We start from the raw sequence: 18,539 nt of genomic DNA, 5'->3' as shown, positions 1-18,539 counted from the left end.
CCTGGATGCTGCTTTTAACAGCTGCCATAGCTGAAGATACCTCACAAGGATACACAGATTCAAATGGAAGAAATATGTTAGTGGCACTGATTATGATTTAATCAATCATAATATCATTTTCCAACCCTATCCACCACCTGTGCTTTGGTTTTGGTTGAAATTGTGCATTGACTTTGTCAAGTTTTTCTTGCAAACTCTGAAGTTACTGTACTTTTAATAGTTTTTAACATATAGCTCCTCTAAAATTCTTTGGAAGGTTTAAAAATATAAAATTTTGCTCTCAAGATTTTAAAGATGCATCTGAAACTTTTTGTTGGCAAATGTTAACATTTAAAAAAAAAAAGTCTTATCACTATGGAAACATTTCCTAATATCCATATTGAAATTGCCCTTTGCATAGCATGGCTTTCTTTCAAAAAGTAGTTATTTTCTTATTTATTGTTACAACGTCATCTTTACCTTGGAGAGACATGTGTTTGTCCTTGCAAAAATAGCCTCCAGGAAGGAGGCCACTGGGAACTACTGTACTTGGCTTGAGAGATAAGGTCCTCAAATTTGAACCACTTGTCTTTTTCGTAGAAGAAAAATCCCAGTCATTTTTTTTTTTTTTTTTTGAGGCGGAGTCTCACTCTATCGCCCAGGCTGGAGTGCAGTGGTGCCATGTCGGCTCACTGCACGCTCTGCCTCCCGGGTTCACACCATTCTCCTACCTCAGCCTCCCGAGTAGCTGGGACTACAGGTGCCCGCCACCATGGTCGGCTAATTTTTTGTATTTTTTGTAGAGACGGGGTTTCACCGTGTTAGCCAGGATGGTCCTGATATCCTGACCTTGTGATCTGCCCGCCTCAGCCTCCCAAAGTGCTGGGATTACAGGTGTGAGCCACTGCGCCCAGCCCAATCCCAGTCATCTTTAAGTTCTGTTACTCTAATAAATGCTTTGTTTAGAAATAAACATCAAACCTCTATGTAGTAAGATATTTTCATCATCATTCCCTGAAATAGGCCAATAGGATGAAATGGCTGAATCAATTTCATGCTGTTGGCCTATTTTTATAACCTCGCCTAAATTTTAAAAAAATTTATTTACACATTTAAGTTTTTAAAAAATTTTCAGGGTTCATGTGATTATTTAATACATTCATATGTAAATGAAAAATAAAATTCTAAATCCTTCAACTGGCTAAGTGGACCCTGCTTCTTGGCCAAGGGTATCCAAAGTAAACCTGAGAAACTGGTTCAGGCCATGATGGGCAAAAAGGCGTAGGACATGCCTCATTATATTTTCTTCCCTTTGGAATTCAGGCACAACAGACCAGCATTAACATTAAGATAAAGAGACTTCAAGACAGACAAAACAGACTCTTTGTAGCAGTAAGACACCAGATGCTGACCTGACTCTAGTATAGCATCACATGACAGACAGCAGGCGCTGAAAGAAATTGAAGCATTTTATTCCAAAATATATCTCTCTGACATATTTTGAAACAGACCCACAAAGCTGTCTCTTGTGGGGAAAATCTACATTCTATAAAGGATCCCCTTCCTTTCCTAGGTCTTTTGCTGATCCAGGAGAGATTTAACTAAGAGTCTAGCACCTTTTACAATCTGATAAGAGACATTCGCCATCTTTTTTTGTTGTTGTTGAGACGGAGTTTTGCTCTTGTTGCGTAGGCTGGAGTGCAGTGGCACGATCTTAGCTCACTAAAACCTCTGTCTCCTGGGTTCAAGTGATTCTCTTGCCTCAGCCTCCTGAGTAGCTGGGATTACAGGTGCCTGCCACCACGTCCAATTATTTTTTTTTTGTATTTTTAGTAGAGACAGGGTTTCATCATGTTGGCCAGGCCTGTCTCAAACTCCTGATCTTGGGTGATCCACCCACTTTAGCCTCCCAAAGTGTAGGGATTACAGGCATGAGCCACCACCCCCGGCCTTGCTGTCTATTCTCTCCGAAGCCTGCTACCTGGAGGCCATCTACATAGGAAGAACTTTGGCCTCCACAACCCCCTATCTTAACCCATACACTCCTTTCTACTGATTCCAGGTCTTTTTTTGTTTCTTTCTTTTTCTTTTTTTTAGATGGAGTCTTGCTTTGATACCCAGGCAGGAGTGCAGTAGCACAATCTTGGCTCACTGCAATCTCTGACTCCCAGGTTCAAGCGATTCTTGTGCCTCAGCCTCCCAAATTGCTGGGATTACACGCACCCACCACCTTGCTTGGCTGATTTTTTTTAGTGGAAACGAGGTTTCACCATGTTGGCCTGGCTGGTCTCGAACTCCTGACCTCAGGTGATTCACCCGCCTTGGCCTCCCAAAGTGCTGGGATTACACGTAAGCCACCACATCAGGCCTAATTCCAGGTCTTTAGATACTAACTCTTTCAACCAATTGTCAATCAGAAAATCTTTGAATCCACCTTTGACCTGGAAGGCTGTCCCCATATTGATTGATGTCTGCCTGTAACTTCTATCCTCTTAAAAGGTGTAAAATCAGGCTGTAACCTACCCACTTTGGGCACATGTTTTCAGGACCTTTTGAGGTTATGTCCCAGGCCTTGGTCGCTCATATTTGGCTCAGAATAAAACTCTAAATATTTTACAAAGTTTGACTCTTTTCATCAACATATAATTCGTAAAACTCAAATCAGTGTAATTGGGATATCCTGACTTCCTTTTTATTCTAGTTAAAGCTACTGTTACCTGATATAATTTTCCCATAAGGGTTGTTTTAACTAACAAAGTCATTGAATTTTGTAAAATACATATTTTCTAGTGACCTCACAAATAAATAGGTCTATTTTATTATTGAAACAGAAACAAGCAAATATTCTTTTTTAAAAATCTTTTTTATTTAAAAAGTTTCTACAAAAATAGGGATGGGGTTTCACCATGTTGCCTTGGCTGGTATCGAACTCTTGGGCTCAAGTGATCCGCCCACCTCGGCCTCCCAAAGTGCTTGGATTACAGGCGTGAGCCACCGTGCCTGGCCAGAATCAAGCGAATATTCTTAATTGGAACATGTGCGAAACAGCAGTACTGAAGTCCAACTGCATAGCAGATCTCCTCCACTACACTCTTTCTTCGAAACTTCAGCAATATTTCTGTGCATCTTCCACATCTGTGGATCTGTGCATCAGAATTTGCTGACAAAACCGTGTGTTCTATTTTGTAGCTATATTGTTTTCCATGCATTATTTTAGCTATTTTTACCACATCAGGAAGACTGTTTTTCTACTAGTATGTAGTTTTTGCCTTAAGCAATTATGTTTTTAAAAACCCTCAAAACAGGCTCTTAAATATTCAGTTTACTAAAATCCTGGACTAGATTTAGTAATGCGTAATTTTAAACACCACTAAAACATTTTAAACCATTTGTATTCATGTTGTGAATATTTAGATTTTAAATATCTTGCTAATTATGATGGTCTCATATCATCAAGTATTACCACAAGGCACAATCTATGCTTAGGATCAGGTTTTTCTTTAATGCTAATGGTTGTAAGTTTGTATTTCACATAGTCTCCCAACGAATTTTATGTTTTTGTCTGACTTCTCAGTCTACATAGATTGTCACTGTTTTACTTCATAATTAGCACATGGTAGCAGGAAAAGAAGTGTTAACCCTGTCATATCTTATTGTCTGCTTACACCTGCATTAATTGAATTATTTTTAGGCTGGGAGCAGTGGCTCACTCCAGTAACACCAGCACTTTGGGAGGCTGGGGTGGGAGGATCCCCTGAGGCCAAGAATTTGAGACCAGCCTGGACAACATAGTGGGACCCTCATCTCTGTATATTAAAAATAAGAAATTTCTTTAGTTTTTCTGCCCATTTGGTAAAGGTTAACTCAGTTAAAACAAAACAATTTAATCCGTAAACCCACTTCATCAAGTGAGCGTATATAAACTCCAGTCCCTTGACATAAGCCTATAGTGGATTAAACGGGCCAAGTACTATGGTTCACACCTGTAGTCCTAGCTACTTGAGAGGCTGAGATAGGTGGATTGCTTGAGCACAGGAGTTCAAGGCTGCAGTGAGCTTTGATTTTTTCACTGCACTCCAGCCTGGGTGACAGAAAAAAAAAAAAGGAGTGGTGAATTACCAGTGAGGGGGCCTTTGTGGACCTTCCCCCCTTCCCGCAGGATATGTCATAGACGACACAGAAAATGGGACTCTCTGACATTCAGATTGAACAAGGAAGCCAGTGTCAATCCATATCTAAATTATTGGTCAAACTCAAATTTTTTTTTTTTTTTTTTTTTTGAGACGGAGTCTCACGCTGTTGCCCAGGCTGGAGTGCAGTGGCGCGATCTGGGCTCACTGCAAGCTCCGCCTCCCGGGTTCCCGCCATTCTCCTGCCTCAGCCTCCTGAGTAGCTGGGACTACAGGCGCCCGCCACCGCGCCCGGCCAATTTTTTGTATTTTTAGTAGAGACGGGGTTTCACTGTGGTCTCGATCTCCTGACCTTGTGATCCACCCGCCTCGGCCTCCCAAAGTGCTGGGATTACAGGCTTGAGCCACCGCGCCCGGCCTAAACTCAATTTTTTTAAAAAATAAAAAATATCTTGGGATGCTGATAATTTTTCCTCTTACCCATGGATCTTCTCTGGCTTCTCACTTTAGCAGGCACCATTCTAGAGCATGAACCATTTTCTGGTGACTTCTATGTAAGTTCTTTCTGCCCATGCCACTGGTTCAGATGAGGACTTCACAGGAATGGGTATCTGGACTAAATAAAACCCTTGAGTCAGGGAAAAACCCAGACTTGCCATGGCATTTAACAGAGACCGGTACTTAACAGAGCTTGAATATTTACTTATTTAATTTTATTTATTTATTTATTTATTTTTGAGACGGAGTCTCGCTCTCTGTCGCCCAGGCTGGAGTGCAGTGGCCGGATCTCAGCTCACTGCAAGCTCCGCCTCCCGGGTTTACGCCATTCTCCTGCCTCAGCCTCCCGAGTAGCTGGGACTAGAGGCGCCCGCCACCTCGTCTGGCTAGTTTTTTATATCTTTTTAGTAGAGACGGGGTTTCACCATGTTCGCCAGGATAGTCTCGATCTCCTGACCTCGTGATCCGCCCGTCTCGGCCTCCCAAAGTGCTGGGATTACAGGCTTGAGGCACCGCGCCCGGCCTTAAATTTTTTTTTTTTTTTTTTTTTTTTTTTTGAGGCAGTCTCACTCTCTTGCCCAGACTGGAGTGCAGTGGCACAATCTCAGCTCACTGCAACTTCCACCTCCTGGGTTCAAGCAATTTTCCTGTCTCAGCCTCCCAAGTAGCTGGGACTACAGGCATGCACCACCATGCCCGGCTAAATTTTATATTTTTAGTAGAGACGGGGTTTCACTGTGTTGGCCAGGTTGGTCTCCAACTCCTGACCTCAAGTGATCCACCTGCCTTGGCCTCCAAAAGTGCTGAGATTACAGGCATGAGCCACCCTGCCTGGCTAGAGCTTGAATTTTTAAGGCTATCCACTCCCCTCGCCCCCACAATAGTTCAGGCCTCCTTTCAGGGATATTTGTGAAGATACATCTGTGATTCCCAAAGTCAAAAGTTTCTTAATAAATTCCAGCCCCATTTAAACTGACCAACCTTATAGTCCAGTCTAAGGGCTGAGGACACATGCACTTCAGCTACGGAACTAGCCCAGCCTTCCTCCCAAAAAGGAAATGGCTAAATTTAAGTCAAAGAGACATCGCAAATCATAGAATCATCTTTTCTTTGGTGAACAAAGAGCCCTGAATTAGGGACCTGAAGGATGAGTCAGCTATTATACCATCCCTGCAGCCCTGGCATCCAAGTTTCTGTGACTCAAAGATAAGAGATCCATACAATTCAACATTGTTGCTCCATACAATTCAACATTGTTATTCCAAGTTATAACACCAGCACTTCGGGAGGCTGAGGTGGGTGGATCACTTGAGGTCAGGGGCTCGAGACCAGCCTGGCCAACATGATGAAGCCGTGTCCCACTAAAAATACAAAAAAATTAGCCGGGCATGGTGTGCACCTGTAGTCCCAGCTACTTGGGAGTTGGAGGCAGAAGAATCGCTTGAACCCAGGAGGCAGAGGTTGCAGTGAGCCAACCTAGATTGTGCCATTGTGTTTTGTCCAGCCTAGGCGACAGGGCGAGACTTTGTCTCAAAATAAAAAATAAAAAGGCCACTAGTATCAGAGCTTCAGAACATTTTAAACACAGTATAACAAACTCTCATCCTCAAAATTTTTGGAGAAAGATCACATCTCAAAGAATCCTATGAAGAAATCTATATAACTGTTTAAAAGCTTTGCTTCATTTTACATTGTACAAAAGAGTTATATATTTGGGTCCTTAAATAGCAGATATTGTTGTCCTCCAGCAAGAGGTCCCCTTTTGTTATTGGTGCCCTCCAACACCAAAAGATGAGAGCGCAAGTCTGTTCGTTTCTGTACTTTGCAAACCCAGGTGGAATGGGAGTGGAGTTCATTAGGAATGGCTCACCTACGCATTGCAGTTGGTTACCTGCCTCTGCTTCCACAGTAACTAAGAGAGGGCCAAGGGCCAAACAGGTGCCAAAGCTTGAAGTTCACAAACCTTTGGAGGCAGAAGACGACAAAAAAAAAAAAAAAAAAAAAAAAACCCGAGAGTTATTTGAGGGCATTTGGTGCTCAAAATGAGAGAATAAAAATGTTCATAACTTACTTAGTACCTGGACACAAAAGATAAAGTAGAAGTCAGGATTGCTGAAAATGGCCCAGGGGGTGCCCATAAATAGAAGGGTATGAAGTTAGACCAGTAACACTATAACTACACTAAAATGCTTTTATCTTTCTTCTCTGTATGGTTTACAACTACCATTACAATTTCCGAAAGTAGTGCTAAGAGTCTAAGAGCGAGTGTCTTACGTGGGTATTTGGGTTTTCCATCTTCCATGGCTGCCGCTAATCACCCAGGGGCTGCGCTGCTCCCAGTCAGAAAGGTTGTGACCAGGGTACCAGAGGAGGAGCAGGTCACTGGGATAAAATTAAAGAGCATCTCTGGATCTGGCTCTGAAACCTCAACCCCCTTTAAATGATGGCAAGTCGCTCCTTTTATGGAATCTCTTCCCTCATAAAAACAAGTGGACCCTGAAAAGCAGCTGTGCATGTGGCTTTCAACAATGAGCTGTGGGCTGCGACGGAGGGTGTGGCCAAGCTTGCCAGTTTTCTGAAAGAACTCACCCCACGGGCCATTGTAGTGTTGGAAATTGTCTTGCTGCTCACTCACTCTTTCCTTAAAAGGCTTCTGATTCCAGGCTACAGTTAGAGAAACTGGGGACGAATAACTCCCCTCTGTCATCCATCATGAAGAGCTTAGCACAGGCGATTTCTCAGATCAGCTCCTCATTCATTAACGCGGTGCCTGAGGGCTGAGGCTGTGTGTGTGAAGGGACCACAGGAAAAAACACCAGTCACAGAGAGGAGAGGATAGCTCAGATGCTGCCATTCAAGAGAGAGTTCTGAAGGCCGAAAACATCAGCAGAACAGCACAGCGGTGAAACACACACAGCCTGTGAATAATAAACTGGACTGCAGCTCCCAGCACTTTTCTCTCACTTTGCTCAATTTCAACCACAAGATGGCAGGCGACGGCCCTCAGATCCTCACAACTTGTCAGATGTCACTCCCAAGAGGTGAGGAAAGCAAGCTCCCACCGTCCTCTCCAATGGCCATCACCACACTCTTAGGAGGCAGCTATAAGCTACACTCATAGATGTTCTATGTTTTTATGTAAATAATAGACTGTTAAAAAACCATCCTAATTTCATTAGTTATTTTTATTATTATTATTATTTTTTGAGATGGAGTCTTGCTCTGTTGCCCAGGCTGGAGTGCAGTGGTGCAATCTCGGCTCACTGCAACCTCCACCTCCTGGTTCAAGCAATTCTCCTGCCTCAGCCTCCTGAGTAGCAGGGACTACAAGTGCGTGTGCTACCATGCCCAGCTAATTTTTTGTATTTTTAGTAGAGATGGGGTTTCACTATGTTGGCCAGGCTGCTTTCGAACTCCTGACCTCAAGTGATGCACCCACCTCGATTTCCCAAACTGCTGGCATTACAGGCATTGAGCCACTGCGCCCGGCCTCATTAGTTGTTATTTATGATGTTAAAGTTCTAGAATTTGAGTCAGAGGGCATGAATTCCAGGCCTCGGACTTCTCTAAGATGATACTTGACCCCAGGAAACCACCTCCTGAAGCCTCAGTTTCCACTTGGGTACAATAAGAAAACAGGACTTGAATGAACCCTGGAAAACCTTCCAGAAACCAAGTCTTCGAGTGAAACAGCACGTGCAGCAGCAGTCTGAAAGGAACGAAGCGGGTCAGGAAGGAAGCGGGTCACAAACAAACCGTCCGTAATGCTTCATTTACACTTCATCCTTGGGGAATGGGCTGTTCCACATGGCAAGTTTTCCACATAATTGAATTTTAAATGCTGAAACTTGTTTTCCTTTTAACCTGTAAGGGAAATCTTTCTAAAGTGTATTACATGCTTCTCTGGCTTTTTAAACAGCAAGCTGAGTATACTTTCACCTTTCCTTAATGTCTCTAAGTCATCGTGAGGATGACCTCTTACTGTATATCCAGTCCTGCGTAGAGCATCAGGCACCTCTGGGCATATTCAGGTAGGCAGGACCCTTATGCTACATGTCCCCAGAGACTACAGTATCAAGCTATAATTGGCAATTCTTTCTCTCTACCATCTCCTACCTACATCACTACCTGCAGTCATTTCTCCAAGTAACATCTTCTAGCAGCCTCCTGACACTGTTTAAAATCTGCTAGAATCCAGACAGAACTCAAGGTTGCCACGGGTAACCAGAGTCTAAGCTTGCAACAACCCTAAATTTAATTTTACATACAAGTTCAAGGAAGCAGGTACTGTGCTGAAGGTGACTTCTGACTAGGGCTGACATTCCACTGTCCTCACAGCATGTCATACTTCTGTACCAATTGGTCTGTCGCCCTGAGCCCTCCAGCCCCCTCCTGCCAGCCCAGCATCCTGGCCCCTCTTCTGGGACCACACAGACTTCTCACACTCCAGGAACTCAAAGGTGCCGTCAGTCTCTGCAGCCTCCGGGACCTGGTTCTTGCATGTGCTAGCACCCCTTCCAAATGGTGGCTCCCCGTGCCACGCCACTCGCTCAGTATTGGAATGAACCCCAGTGTCTGGACCAAAGATTATTCTTTGTCTTCCCTGTGGAGTGAAAGGGCAGAGTCTGAGGCTCTTCTCTCTCCCTCAAACTCAAAGGGATTTTCTCAGGTGTACGCTGTGCTCTGGGTCCAGGTTGCCCGAGGCTGATGGGGTGGGTGTTAAAAGTTACCTCTGGCTGAACATCTACCATGTGCCAGATGCTGTATTCAGTACATTAGGTAAATAATCTGTCATCCACTCAACAATCCTTTTATGGAAATAGCAGCAACAGCCTGTGGCTGAGGTCAACTGCCCCCGTCACACAGTCAGTAAGTGGGTCCAGAAGCCAGACTCACCTCTCTGAGGCCCGCGTTCTTTGCACTGTGCTGTGCTCACATTTATTAATGTACAAAGATGGCCAGGTGCGGTGGCTCATGCCTGTAATCCTAGCACTTTGGGAGGCTGAGGCAGGTGGATCACCTGAGGTCAGAGGTTCAAGACCAGCCTGGCCAACATGGTGAAACCCTGTCTCTACTAAAACTACAAAAAATTAGCCGGGCATGGTGGCAGATGCTTGTAATTCCAGCTACTCGGGAGGCTGAGGCAGCAGAATCACTTAAACCCGGGAGGCAGCGGTTGCAGTGAGTCGAGATCGCGCCATTGCACTCCAGCCTGGGCAACAAGAGTGAAACTCTGCCTTAAAAAAAAAAATACAAAGACGCCCAAAGTTTACATTCTGCAAAAATGCATTTTAAGTGAAAAGACTTACTTTTCAGAAAAGACATTTGTTTCTGTTTTGGTGTGTGGGTTTTGTTTTAATTAATTCCATATTTTGTGACCAATTTGGAACAATCTGTCCTTAGGGAACAGATCTGGCTTACTTATAGAAAGCTAGGGAGTGACTGGAGTTACAAAGTATTCCTTTGTAGGAACGAATCTAGAAAACCTTCCCAGTTCTCCCTGCACCAAACAATTAAGTAGAACATTCCAGAAAGTCCCCAGAGTAGATGTGATGGAGCTCACAAACAAAAACTTTCCTCTATGAGTTATCAGCTATGCCTTCAAGATGGGGCACGTGACATCAAACACCACGACTACCTCCCCTTCCCAGAAAGTTCTCTAGAAGTTCCCACCAGGAGGAAGCTGCTACCACTCAAAAGAATGAAGGCTTCCCAGGGTTACTAGGGATCAGGAGTGTCAGCCAGTGAGAAGGTAGGAATCAGGAATGGGGTCTGTAATTGGGAGGCAGTCACAGGTTTAGGCTCTAAACCGGGTCTGGGGTACAGAAGGTCTGTCAACCCATGGCCTTGAATTTTTTGTTCTTTCTCCAAGGATGGACATTGCAAATCGACCCTAAACTAACTTTTGAAATAAGCAAATCATGACCTTATCTTCCACATATTGTAACTGCTCCTTTCACACTTAACACACACATGGTTCTCAGAGTGTCCTCATCAAAAAAACATCCACAGTGCTCTAAAGTGTCCAGTGTCCGGGAGGAAATCATCCGAAAAATGGACTCCTATAAGATGACAGGGACAAAATGTCACCTCTACTAGTAGTTTTCTAGGGTGACCACAGGAGGCTTAAGCAACAGGGACTTACTGTGTCACAGTTCTAAAGGTGAGACGCTGGAGCTCAAGGTGTCAGCAGGGCCAAGCTCCCCTAGTTTGGAGAGGCTAGGAAAGGGTCTGTACCAAGCCTCTCTCCTAGCTTCTGGTTGTTCCTTGGCTTTCAGCAGCATAACTCCAATCACACATGGTGTTACTCCTGTGTGAGTCTGTGTCCGAATATGCCCTTTTTATAAAGACAACAGTTATCCTGGAATAGGAGCCAACCTAATCCGGTAGGACCTCATCTTAACTAACTATTCCTGCAATGATCCTATTTCTAAATAAGGTCATATTCTGGGGGCTAGGACTTCAACATATGAATTTTGAGGGGACATAATTCAACCCGTAACATCATCTAAGGTCGTTTTGAATTCAAAATCAAACTCCAGACAGGGAGCAGAACAGACTGCAAGAGAGTGCCTCATATGACAAGCCGTACATGCTAGTATGGACCATTTATCATGCTGGAAGGTAAGTTGGTGTGTTGACCCCTGAAACCCACTGCTTACAAGTAAGAGTGAACAGGCAACCATCAACCGAGGAACCATTTGCTTGGGGGCAGAGAGGTACACTGGGGTCTCTACAGAACTCTTAATTTCTACTTATCACTTTTTAAGACAAAATTCACAGAGGTAGGTGGGAAAATTTAGCATTGAAGGAAACAGTCAAAGAGTGACAAGGAACATTTTGAGAACATTCAAAATACTTTCAACTCCCTACTACCTAAATTGCAAAGTGCTTCTAGTCCTGAAGCTCTGCCTACAGCTAAGTTTGCCAAAAGGAGCCTATATTACAATTGGGCTTCCTTTTGTTTTATTTTATTTATTTTGAGATAGAGTCTTGCTCTGTTGCCCAGGCTGGAGTGCAATGGCGGTGCAATCTCGGCTCACTGCAACATCCACCTCCTTGGTTCAAGTGATTCTCCTGCCTGAGCCTCCCGAGTAGCTGGGATTACAGATATGTGCCACCTGGCTAACTTTTTGTATTTTTAGTAGAGGCAGGGTTTTGCCATGTTGGCCAGACTGGTCTCAAACTCCTGACTTCAGGTGACCAACCCGCCTCAGCCTCCCAAAGTGATGGGATTATAGGCATGAGCCACCATGCCTGGCCGGACTTGCTTGCATAAGATGAGGCAGGGGGCTTGTTTTCCTTGTCAGTTTGGGTAGGTAGAAAATAAGCTTTATAGTTTGTTCTTCTTCATAAGTCATTTTCTTCCCTGGTGTCTGCGATTATACTGAGGAGGTATTTTATGAAGATCTAAACCATCCATGAAATTATGCACCAGATCGCACAAGGATCAAAGTACAGATCTGGTGCAGGAGTTGAGGTAGTACAACGCAGTGGTTAGGAATACAGACAATGGAGCCAGAAGGACTTGCGTTCAAATCTGCTTTTGCCTCTTACTTAGGTGACCGTGGGCAAGTCATATACAGCCAAGGTTTCTCATCAAAGGCTGTCCTTTATGGAATTGTGGTCGCTATTAAATGAGATAGTGCCTGGCAGACATCCTCTACCGTAGAAACTGCTCAATAAATGGTAATTCTTGCAATTATTCAAGAGAACTAGGGAGTGAAAAATCAAGCTAGTCTGTCTTGTTAACTCCTTGATTGTTATGAGGCAAACGGAGCCCAGGACTTGAGGATTCCGTGCCTCATTACTTGATTCAATTTCAAGCTCTCTTTCATGAAGACCAAGCAATAGGTCTTGGCCTTCCCCCTTCTCCTACCACTACATTTCAGTGGCTTCAGGATATACCCTCTTTCACCTGGCTTTTCATCGTCTAGCACACACACGGCTGCATCAACACAGAAAGGAACTTCAAAGTCATGACTGTTGACCACTAAACGAGATTTTACTTCCTCAGCTGTGGAAGGTTTCCAGAAGCCTAGTGTTTTCATTATATGTTCTTATTTTCTGTATCCTTTTTTTTTTTTTTTGGAGGCAGGGTCTTGCCGTGTTACCCAGGCTGAAGTACAGTGGTGCAAACATGGCTCACTGCAGCCTCGACCTCCTGGGCTTAAGCAATCCTCCCACCTCAGCCTCTCGAGTAGCTGGGACTACAGGTGTGCACTACCATGCCCAGCTAATTACATTTTTTTTTTTTTTTTAGAGATGGGGCCTTGCCATGTTGCCCAGGCTGGTCTTGAACCCCTGGGCACAAGCAATCTTCCTGTCTCGGGCTCCCGAAGTGCTGAGATTACAGGCGTGAGCTACCTTGCCCCTATTTTCTGTATTCTTGATGCTCTGACATTTGGAGTCTTGATCGTGGACAGGCTGCCCCTCCCAAGAGTAGCTGATTCCTAGAGACAGCAAAGGACTCCCTTGTGAATAGAGCTTTAACATACAAACCAACCAACCCAGAGCCATACCCAATTATCTCCTTTATCAAACTCACACACCAAGCCAATATTCTCCCTGCCTCAGATCACTCCAGGGCCAGACATCTGGACAACTAAGGACCACCCATATAGTCGGGAGCCTACTGAAATTATTCAAACTATCCAATCCTAAGCACACTCAGCCACCTACCCTGCCTCCTCTGTTCCTTCCCATGAAAACCTCCATAAAGCCTATGGAGCTGGGTGCAGTGGTTCACACCTGTAATCCTAACACTTTTGGAGGATGACGTGGGGGGATCACTTGAGGTCAGGAGTTTGAGACCAGCCTGGGCAACATAGTAAGGTACCATCTCTACAAAAAAAGAAAAAAAAGAAAAGCCAGATGCAGTGGTGCACACCTGTAGACATAGTTACCAGAGAGGCTAAGGTGGGAGGATCCTCTGAGCCCAGGAGTTCAAGGCTGCAGTGAGCTATGATTGTGGCTCTGCACTCCAGCCTGGGTGATAAGAGTAAGATGCTGTCTGTAACAAAAAAATAAAAAGTAAAATAAAGGCTCTGGGCCATGCTGTCCTCTCTCTTCTCTGCCTCCTCACTGACCCCTGCACTGCCCTGTGTAGCCCTGTGTGGTGTGGTATGCCTCCTGTTTCTACAGATCTCAGACTTCGTGACGGCCATTTCCATGTCTGTCTCTTACCATACGTGATTAAAACAAATCTCAAGTATGTTATGGAACAGCCAGTTACAACAACTATGAATCCCACTGGTCTATTCCCTGACATTTTCTCCTATTCCTATTTCCTAAGCTCCTCAACTTCAGCCATTTGAGTCCAGATACCAACAGGCCACACCCATCCAAGCATCTCTTTCGGAGTGCCCAGAAGTGCAGTGGTGCACCAAATCGGACATTCGGCTGGGAGTCAGAGACAGAGCCTGAGCCTCGGCTCTGTCAGTTATCACTGTGGCATCACAGGAACACCGCTAAACCTGTGTGGGCTTCTGGAACAACAATACTAGCCCAGACAGATAAAAAAGTGTTTCACAGATTCACCCCTAGTATTTCAGCACAGGCAGCTACAGCGAACCTCCCTCCCACCCCAATACCACCATCCCAACAAACTTACCCAGGGTCTCAAAGCTAGTTGCTAGAAGACCTTGGAGAGAACCTGGAATCCCAAAGCTAGTCCACTGCTCCCTCCGTCACAACACATGTGATCCTTCTTCAGAGCTTCAATAAAGATTTTAGTTCTACGTTCCACCTTCTGTCATGACCCTGGCCTGTCACCCTTCTATTCTCTTCTTAATCTTCTTTCTTTGCAAAACTGGGCATCATCCTATCACTCCCCTAACAAGTGAATGAAAACATCAAGGAATCCTCCATTGGTAGCTGGAAAGTCATCTCATCCCAGGGGTAGATAGGTTTTCAGAGGCTGGGAAAGAAAACTTTGCCTCCCAAAGGTTCCAGCAACTCCCAAACACTCTCCATTATGGTAGTAATGATGATATTAATACGTATAGAGTACTACTTACTAGACATAGTGCTAACCCCTTTATATGTTCTATTTCATCATTTAGTCATTGGCATCAATAGTCTTAAGATTCCCACTTCACAGATGGGGAATCTGAGGCTAAGAGGTATAATTTTCCCAAGATCAACCAGCTAGTAAAGGGAACCCAAGGAGGCAGCCCCAGTTATCTCTTCTGGAGCTGGAGCTCCTGACTACTTCGTCCTCCTGCTGGAGGGCCCCTCCCTGATCTTCCTTCTACCTCTCTATCCAAATCAGCTTCTTTCCAACCAGATAGCTGCAAACGGTAGGGACTCTTAGGGACCACTTTCAAACGACTATCTCCAGCTCCATGGCAATCCCCACTTCTAAGCCTGGACCCAGCCTCCAGGAACCTGAGTCACTCTGTCACCTCCTTGTAGCATCTTGAGCCTGGTGGTAGTCAGCCTTGCTCCTTTTCTGAGAACAATCTCTAATCCCAAATAAAATCATTTCATCCCTCCTTGAAAATGAGTGGCTTTTCCCAGTAACGGCCAGTCAGGCACCTAGCCATTGGCTAAAAGCATCTCTGCAGTTGAAGGGGCAAACCAAAGGAAATACTGGTGAGAGTGTCCACTGCAAAAGTCCTCACACCTGCCAGCCAGCTCTGTGCTATGTCCTTTCCATGTACTGGATCATTTGAATTTGGACCATGTTGTATGTGCCCGATGACTTCTTGTTGACCCTCCACATCCAGTCTCCATTCTTCTCCACCCTGCACTCTGCACCAGGGCACTGACACGTATAGACAAATCAATGGACTCCCCTGTCCCTGGCTTCTGGCTGGTTTCCACTGATGGGAGGCTCTGACACTGGAGGGAGGGTGAAGATTAAGGTCAAGGTATTTCTGCTCTGGTTCTCTCCTTGCAGAGTCGCCTTGGATGAGATGTCTCCATCATCCAAAGGTCACTACGTTTCTCAAGGTGGCCACTCTCTCCTTCTAGGACATAGGAGCCTTACTCCCAGGAGCCCCTGAAAGCTTGACAAAATTCATGGATCTCACTCAGAATATCCTCAAATTCTCTTTCCCATCTCTTTCCTATATACCTATCATGAAAACCCTGATGTGTAGTGAAGGGTTAACTCACCAGGGGTTGGTTATTGAGACCATGTGCATTCTAAAGAAAGGACTGGCTCCTGGGAGATAAGATCTAACCCCTTAGAATATCCTGCTTGACAAGAGCGTCTTTGTATACCTGGGGGTATTTGGCCTTGCCAGAGAGTTTATGCTAAGAAAGCGACTTATGGCGGAAGACTTGGGTCATGTGGCATTAGTTTGACCTCTGGAGAGACTGGAGAGGAGTAGCTAAGGTCAACCACACAGGTACTCCATGCTTATATGACCCACTCCCAAGAAAAAACCTTGGACACCAAGATTCAAGTGAGCATCCCTGGTTGGCGTCAAACATCATTGCTGGGAGAACCGAGCACTGTCTGCGCAACTCCACCGGGAGAGACAACTGGAAGCTTCTGCCTGGGCTCTTGGACTCTACTCTCTGTGTCTTTTACATTTGCTGATGTTTATCTGTGTCCTTTCAGTGTCATGAATTGGAACTAGAAATATGACTGCTTTTCTGAGTATGTGAGTCCTAGTTAATCACTGAACCTGAGAATGGTCTTGGGGCCCTTGAGGTCTTGTTCCCCGATTCACCTGGGAAACACCAAGACAGTCCAATAACTTAATATGGTGATGGGTGGCCAGAAATACGAAATAGAAAACAGAAATATGCTCAAGAGTATTCAACAAACATTCAGATAAGATCCAAGTGGATCTTCCAGGGTGGGGCTTCAGGATCGTGAGTCTGGGAGCCTCATGGTTGCTGGGACTAAGGTGACATGGACAGGCAGATGAAAACACATCCAAGACCCAGCCTTTGGTGCTCCAATGGAAGATGTGATGCTCTGTTGAATGGATGAGGAGGTTTAAATGAGACATTTCTTACGACATCAGCTTCTTACTGGCAGGACTCATAAACCTCTGTAGCTGCAGATCTGCACATCAGGCATCCGGGAACCACCGGGTTCCTGTGTCCAGCCCCCGTGCCAGCAGGCATTCCCCCTACTTACCTGGCCCCACTGACATCAACTCCAACCATCAGCTGCCCATTCAGCGAGAGGATCTCATCCCGCAGTCGGACCTTCCCACTCTTCCCTGCTGGGCTGTTCTTCCTCAGCTCTGTCACCCAGATGCAGCCCACATCCAGCACAGGACCCTGGTGGGTTTTCCTCTTCTTGCCCCCTCTGCGCTTGTCACCATAGTCCCCGAAAACAGGGATGTTCCCAAAACTGAGGCCCACAGTCTCTGTGTCCCCCAGCTCCTTGGTGAGGTACACAGTACAGATCTCCATTTCGGGGGGGCTGTGATCAGGTGGGACCGTACTCTCATCCACAGCAAAGTTCAGTTGGATGTATTCCTGCAGCTTCTGGATGGCCGCCTGGCAGAGCCGCTGCTCCGGCCCGTCCCCACCCTCCTGCAGGCTGTTCTGCAGCCACTGGTAGAGGAGGGGCAGGTGCAGCACGGCATTGTCCTGGGTGATGGGCATGGTGCTCACTCCCAGACACCAGCATCATGAGAGGTCCTGCTCCTGGGGGCCGGACCCCACAGGGCCCCACGTCCCCTGGGATCCCTGGCCATCATCAGCTTTGCCTGTGTTCATGTTCAGGCTGGCAGATGAGCCTAGGGACACCTACTCGAGACTATGCTGTTTGCCTTGGCAGGAGGAAGACAGGACCCAGTTAGAACAACTGTGGAACAATGGCGCTGGAGTGCTCAACGAGGGAAGGAAGGAAGTGTCTAGCAAGTCCCTGCTGGGTTCATTTCACAGCAGGACCCATGCAAGTGACACAGGAATGGAGGATCCCTCCAGCAGTGGCTGTGTGTCCTTCCCTCGGCTCATTCACACCTGGGATAGGAAGAGGAAAAAACAAAAAGCTCCAGTTACAACAGTGAGCCTTCTCACCTAGAAAACATAGCCTCCTGTGTTACAGAAGGACCATGTGTACTTTTCAGGCACCAAGCACAAACCCTAACACCTAACGTAGAACCTAACGCCTACGCATTCCCCCATGTGGCTCTCTCCCAGACAGACGTCTCTGGAACACTGGCCTTCTCCAGGAAGTTTCCCAGATCAGCAGAGAAACCAGATGACTTGTGCCAAGACAACCCCCACCAGTATACCATCAAACTCACATCCAACCAGGAGGCTGTGTGACAACACCCCATGGAAGGCTGTGGAAGGATCTGCATACATTTAAAATCTTACACTCCTAGAAAATGAAAATCTATGTTGATTTGCCTTGGTCAGCCCAGCAGCATACACAGGAGGGCTCTCCATTCCAGAAATATGTTCTGACAACACTACCCAGAGAAGAAAGATCCGATCAACACCAGGGAGAGATCCTGCCTCTGTCCCAGGGCAACACCATTCCTAAACTTCACAATCATGTAGATTCAGAGGGAAGTTCGGCTCTTTGCAGCCCAGGTTTTAGTCTCCTCTCTCTATTTCCTTTGGTAAATGGTTAAAACTGACTTATTTTCAGGCCAACCTACGAGCCATCCCCTCCAGAGAAATGTTTCTCCAAACGCCTGGATGGGAAGACAGGTGCCTTCTTTGCCTTGCTTTAAAACACATTGAATACAGTGGTGACACCAGTCAGCAGATAGCAGGGCCAGTGGCTCCCACCAGAGCTAGAGCCTCACACTCCCTCTGAATTCTGCACGGTGCCTGGCACACATTAGGTCCCCAGTGAAAGGTTCATTGAATTCTACTGCCAACTCGCCTTCTCCACCAAAGAAAAATTTCACCTCCATTCTCCATAAACATAGAAAAATGATCCCTTTCACGCTCTTCTCTGAACTTCACGTTCTCCCAGAGAAAGTCAATATAAACTGTGCCATC

At 45.6% G+C, this 18,539-nt stretch overlaps 1 protein-coding gene across 4 annotated transcripts in view; it reads right to left on the bottom strand.

Moving 5' to 3' along the window:
- The window catches only part of PDZD2 (PDZ domain containing 2), a 478,150-nt gene that overhangs the window by 300,252 nt on the left and 159,359 nt on the right, over positions 1–18,539 (bottom strand). For all 4 annotated transcript variants that reach the window (XM_015139787.3, XM_078004636.1, XM_078004638.1 and 1 more), the window contains exon 2: positions 16,708–17,543. In XM_015139787.3, coding sequence (XP_014995273.3) covers positions 16,708–17,183 — 476 coding nt within the window. In that variant the 5' untranslated portion in view covers positions 17,184–17,543. The remainder of the gene's footprint in view (positions 1–16,707; positions 17,544–18,539) is intronic.

This window comes from Macaca mulatta, chromosome 6, assembly GCF_049350105.2.
Source record: "Macaca mulatta isolate MMU2019108-1 chromosome 6, T2T-MMU8v2.0, whole genome shotgun sequence".
Classification (NCBI taxonomy): Eukaryota; Metazoa; Chordata; class Mammalia; order Primates; family Cercopithecidae; genus Macaca; species Macaca mulatta.
The sequence above is the reverse complement of the archived record's forward strand: the minus strand, read 5'-3'. Positions and strand labels throughout refer to the sequence as shown.